The sequence below is a fragment of the Caretta caretta genome, chromosome 15 (assembly GCF_965140235.1).
Source record: "Caretta caretta isolate rCarCar2 chromosome 15, rCarCar1.hap1, whole genome shotgun sequence".
Lineage (NCBI taxonomy): Eukaryota > Metazoa > Chordata > Testudines > Cheloniidae > Caretta > Caretta caretta.
The window spans coordinates 29,209,098-29,215,226 of NC_134220.1; the positions used below are offsets into that span (position 1 = coordinate 29,209,098).

Consider the following 6,129-nt stretch of genomic DNA (forward strand, 5'->3'; position numbering starts at 1 on the left):
TTAAATAGAAGCTCCCGCCCTTCACGATCGAACGGCCTTCTCATTGGCTGCTAGCGCTCAGACTGGCGTGAGCGCCCCGCCTATCGCGGCTCTCCACGAGCCTCTCCGGCGCCGGAGACGTGGAGCTGAACGGGGAACACGGCCGGAAGAGGGGGCGGGGCGAGGGGAGACGGATAGGCCGGAAGGCCAATGAGAAGGAGAGGCCGGGGGCGGACCAGCCAATGGTGGTGATCGGGGGCGGGGCAGGGCGGAGCGCGGAGACCTGTCTGGCCCGGGTGGGGACAGTAGCCGGCAGCCGGCGTGTGTGGGGCGGCCGCTAGGTGAGGCCTCGGGAAGCCCCGGGGGGCGCGGGCTGAGCTCTGGGGACAGTGGGCGGGCCATGAGGCCAGAGGAGCGGGGGGGTCCGGGAGGGGGCGCCCCGAGGGGGACGGGCCCCAGCAGAGGGGCGGCCCGAGGGGGGGGGACACCGGACCCAGCCTGGGGGCGCCCCGAGGGGGGGGGACACGGGACCCAGCCTGGGGGCGCCCCGAGGGGGGGGGACACGGGACCCAGCCTGGGGGCGCCCCGAGGGGGGGGGACACCGGACCCAGCCGGGGGGCGGCCCGAGGCCCGGGGGGGGGACACGGGACCCAGCGGGGGGACGGGGCCCCAGGAGGGGGCGCCCCGAGGTCCGAGGGGGGGGGACACGGGACCCAGGAGGGGGGCGCCCCGAGGGGGGGGACACGGGACCCAGCCGTGGGGCGCCCCGAGGCCCGGGGATGGGCACGGGACCCAGCGGGGGGATGGGGCCCCAGGAGGGGGGCGCCCCGAGGTCGGAGGGGGGGGACACGGGACCCAGCCGTGGGGCGCCCCGAGGCCCGGGGATGGGCACGGGCCCCAGCCGGGGGACGCGGCCCCAGGAGGGGGGCGCCCCGAGGTCCGGGGGGGGCTCCAGCAGGCGGCGCTCCGAGGGGGTGCCCCAGCCGGGGGGCGTCCCAAGGCCAGGCACCACCCAGCTGCCTGCAGGGAGCCCTGTGGGGAGCAGGCTGCTGGGGCCAGGGGCACCGCAGAGTCGCTGGGTGCTTTGCTGCCCCAGGTCCCCAGTCAGGCCACCCCCTGGGATCTTGCAGCCCGGGGATGGGTGGCGCGCCGTAGATGGCCCATCCCCACCCTGGAGCCCTTCTCTTGATATTTGCATTGGGGGTCTGGTTGGGGGGCCCTGCCCCCAGGAGCTCACAGCCAGAGCAGATAAGACAGACCCAGGTGGGGTGGGAAACAGCAGCACCCTAGAGGGCTAGTGACTTGCCCAGATCGCCCAGCAGGTTGGTGTTAGAGCCAGGAATAGAGCCCCGTTCTCATGAGTCCCAGACCGCGGCCTTTGCATCATACCGGCATGGCTACAACTCCTGTGCTAACGCAATTCCTGTTCCCAGGTCTGGCCCGGCCCATGAGAGATGCTCTTTGTGCCCACCCCTGGGGCCAGATGAATCTCTTGTCGATGGCTGTGGTGGTGGATCCTGAGCTGAAATGGATGAGTCTGTGGCTCCGTGTCAGATGGGCAGCAGTGCTAATGCTCCTGGTGGGCTCTCTGTTGGTGCTGTTGCTCCCACTGGCTGCGGTAGAAGAGCAGTGTCAGGCAGTGCTCAAAGGACTCTCCTTCCTGAAAACTAAATTGGGAGTAGGCTATGTAGGGATTACTAGGCACACAGGGCAGACAACTGGACTCAGCGTGACTTCAGGTGGATTAGAGCTGCTGGTGCTGAAATCCAAACCCTCCCCAGGTAAGAAATGGGCTTTCTGCACTTGAGAGACTAGGGAAATTTTGTGGGAGCATGTGCTGCAGACACAGGTTACTGCATGACTGACTGTGTAACTCTCTGCATTTGTAGAGAGTCCTTATCCAAGGATCTCCAAGCACTCTATAAACGTTAATAAACCCCCACAACACCCTTGCAAGTGAGAGAAGTTGTCCCCATTTTACAGAAGAATTAAACCTAGGTCACACAAGTCAGTAGCAAAGCTGAAAATAAAAGCTAAGACTCCTGATGTGTAGTCCATAACTGGGCTAGCATGCATTGATTTGAACCACGAAAGGAGTGTGTGCTGGTATTTTACTAGCCCTGTTGGTCCTTTCAGAGGTTCCTCCCACTTTTTCTCTGTTCCAGTGAAGCTTCATTAAAATTTCAGGATCTTGAACACAGTATTTTGGACTGCCATTGTAGTGCACTAGAAAGGTATTAAATATTTCAATAAAGAAACTGCAGAAATGCTTCTTCATACTGATCCCATTACCTACCTTGCATAACTGACTACATGCATCGTATGAACCATCTGCCATTTCTGAAAACTGGATCCTAGGCAAGACCAGTCATCTGATTGTAATAGCAACACCTGTGCTAGTTGTATGCAGTTGGAGCAAGAGGCCTTCTCCACCAGCAAGCTGTGCAGGCAGGGCTGGTCCTGATCTACCTACCTTTCTCTTTAGGCTAAGGTCAGGTGTACCCTTGGAAGGCTTTGCTGGTACAGCTGGAGCAGTATACTATAGTGGCAAAGCCCTCCAAGTGTGAATGGAGTTTGTCAGCAAAACTCTGTTTCTTCCAGTATTCCAGCCCACTCACCTTCCCAAGTGAAAGAAGCTATTCCTGCTACAGTGCAGTTTTGCTAGTGTAAGTGCATCTACACCGTAGGGTGGGCCTGCCTGAGTTTCTGGTATTTGCAACCCACAGTAAAGTCTGGAACATGAATTCTTTATATCGCTCTTGGCTTGATTAATTTCATTTTAATATGTATTAAAGGAACACTCTTAGTACCCATCGCTGTGGTGTCTAAGTACTGTTGTTGTGCATTTCAGAAATCAAATTGGAAGCCAAAGCAGCTTTGAATCAAGCCCTTGAAATGAAACGGCAGGGGAAGCGTGAGAAAGCCCATAAACTCTTCATGTATGCCCTCAAAATGAATCCAGATTACGTGGATGCTCTGAATGAGTTTGGCATCTTTTCTGAAGAGGAGAAAGACATCATTCAAGCAGACTACTTGTACTCCAAAGCACTGACCATTTCTCCTTGTCATGAAAAAGCTCTGATCAATCGGGACCGAACTCTGCCCCTGGTTGAAGAGATAGACCAGAGATACTTTAGCATTATTGACAGCAAAGTTAAAAAAGTGATGTCAATCCCCAAAGGCAATTCAGCCCTGCGTCGAGTGATGGAAGAGTCTTATTACCACCATATTTATCACACCGTTGCCATTGAAGGGAATACATTAACACTCTCTGAAATACGGCATATCATTGAGACCAGATATGCTGTTCCTGGGAAAAGTCTCGTGGAGCAGAATGAAGTCATCGGTATGCATGCTGCTATGAAATACGTAAATACCACACTGGTATCCCGAATAGGCACTGTAACCATCAGCGACATTTTGGAGATACACAGGAGAGTGCTGGGCTATGTAGACCCTGTGGAAGCTGGGAGGTTTCGGACTACCCAGGTGTTTGTAGGACATCATATCCCACCCCATCCTCAAGATGTTGAGAAACAGATGCAGGAGTTTGTACAGTGGATCAACTCCGAAGATGCCATGAGCTTACACCCTGTGGAATTTGGGGCCTTAGCCCATTACAAACTGGTATATATACACCCATTTGTAGATGGCAATGGAAGGACCTCACGCCTGTTAATGAATCTCATACTAATGCAGGCAGGCTATCCACCCATCACAATCCGTAAGGAGCAAAGGGCGGAGTATTATCATGTCTTAGAAGCAGCCAATGAAGGAGATGTGAGACCTTTCATACGTTTCATTGCAAAATGTACTGAGACCACGTTAGATATGCTGCTTATTGCCACAACAGAATATTCAGTTGGTTTACCTGAGGCTGATGGCAGCACTGCTAGATACAAGCAAACTATTCCAGTCAAAACTTGAATGTTATGACGATCCAATGACAAAACGAATGTGTGGAGTAACAAAGCTACTCAACATTCCTGTTGAGAAACAACTCCACAAGAGGAGAAAAATCACTCTTAGCATTTCATTTATTTAATGTTTAGTAAATTAATATACTTTTTTATATCCATTATCCTTAGGCCAAGCTAAACTGTGAAGCATTAGTGTTGAATGTGCACTAGGTCCAGCTTGTGTTACTGGAGGGGAAAGGAGAGAGAAATCCAAAGTGAGGCCACTTTGCAAGTGGGATCCAAGCTGTAGTAAAACTTATTGAATTACTTCCTACAATCCTATATGGGATGGCTTCCTAAAGCCAGCACCTTGTAATTGCCTTGATGCCATGTGTATCTTAATTTGTATTGTACAGGGAAGGCACAAGCACCCTTTCTAAAAGTCACAAGGTATTTTATTGTATTGCTACCATTGCCTTATTTTGCTTTCCAACAAAAACCCCTTCAGCCAGTGTTGTAGCACTTTATTTAAAAGCTCGTTAGTGGGATTATTTTACAATTGTCCAAAGGCTAGAGATCTCCTTTCTGCCCTCGCCCCATTGCTCATGTGCCATACTGCTCTTTTGGTAGCTAATCTATTTTTGTTAAAGGTAAACATCTAAAATTAGGGCTTATTTTGTTTTTTCAAACTTTGTATGTGCAGCCATACTTCGTATGGTGTCAGTTCCCTCTATTTGGGTGAGTTTTATGCAGCAACTGGGGGGGAAAAGGTTTAAAGTTGGTTTGAGACCACTGTCCAGGGGATTGAGGAGCAACTGAACAACCCATCTGTCCAAATTTAATTCAACTGGATTGCAAGTTGATTTCTTACATTGTGTGTAAGGACCCTATACTGCCTCCTGCAGCTTAGTAAGGATAACAGCTTACCTAATTCTGTCAGCAGAAGTTGTCATGCCATAGAAAGTGCCTCTTGCAATGAACACTCCAGTTACATGTTTGAAAACAGTTAGCTTCTGCAAAACCCTGGGAAGTACGTGTTCCTATACATGATAGGATTCAAGATCCAACCCCACCATTTCAGTAGAGATAGCAAATTTGAATACTAGATACTCTACATCCCAGTTAATGCATTTTCAGCCTCAACTGATACAAGAGGCTACTAGCCCTGACTGATGGCTTTAACAATTTCTAGATTTTCTGACTGCTAATGTGGTTGAGCTATATATGTCATCTCAACAGTATGGAGAGGGCCTTTCTGATGCTATAATTTTGCAAGTACTCAGAAGCACATCAGTTTCTTGCATTCTAATACTAGAGTCCAGTTACTGTTTGTAATGCTTAAATTGGCAATATCTAATGAAACAATGTCAGTATGCTGCCATGTGCTCTTGCTTTGATAAAAATGCATTTGAAGCTCATGACAGTAGCTCCTCAGACCCCTTCCCTGCTAGTTAGGTGATAGTATGACAAAAAACTGTAGCAAACTGAAAATATAACAGCCCAAGGCATCCTAGTTAGATTACCTACAGCAGCATCCTGAATCTGAGAATGCAGTAAGATCTTTCCATAGCTCATTAACTGACCGGTATCAGCCACTCCATTTCTGAAGTCACAAGTAGCAGCTTGTAATTGTTATGCTGCCTCGTTTACTATGCACAATAATTTCCCCCACCCTCTGACAAGTATTTCTCACTAGAGGCCTGGCATGAATCCCATTTAATAGCAAGTTTCATAATAAAATCAGGAGACCAATAAAGTATCAAGATATGGTGTTGCCTGTTCGTACGTGCTAGCTCATGTTCATGTCATGTATCATGACTCAATGCACTAAACATCACTGCCTGGGACAGTAAACAATGGGGATTGTTTTTAAAAGCATGCTTATTTTAGTACAAGATGTGTATATGGATTCTGCACTTTAGCTATTTGTGGAAAATGTTATTTTAGTAACAGATTAATAAAGTATTTTACTATGTAAATCTTTGTTTTGGGATAATATCACTTAGCACAAGTTTAATACACTAAATTTTAAATTTTACATAGTAGAGCCTGGTTCCCTGAAATTGGTGTGCTAGATGTCATTACCAGTTATTGTTACATTTTTTTTTTTCCATTCAGGCAGATGTGGATTATTGTGCTTAGTTACAGCAAGAATTCCTGACTCCACTCATTATGTCCTTGCAGCATGACTGAGCCACTGATAACTACTCTCTGGGAATAGTTTTCTAACCAGTTTTGCACCCACCTTATA

At 49.5% G+C, this 6,129-nt stretch overlaps 1 protein-coding gene across 1 annotated transcript; it reads left to right on the forward strand.

Moving 5' to 3' along the window:
* The first annotated feature begins 252 nt into the window (after window positions 1-252).
* On the forward strand, window positions 253-5,857 carry FICD (FIC domain protein adenylyltransferase). Its single transcript, XM_048821808.2, has 3 exons — window positions 253-320; window positions 1,413-1,760; window positions 2,831-5,857. Exons 2-3 carry the CDS (start codon window positions 1,427-1,429, stop codon window positions 3,904-3,906), a joined length of 1,410 nt encoding a protein of 469 aa, XP_048677765.1. The 5' UTR covers window positions 253-320; window positions 1,413-1,426; the 3' UTR covers window positions 3,907-5,857.
* The last annotated feature ends 272 nt before the right edge of the window (window positions 5,858-6,129 follow it).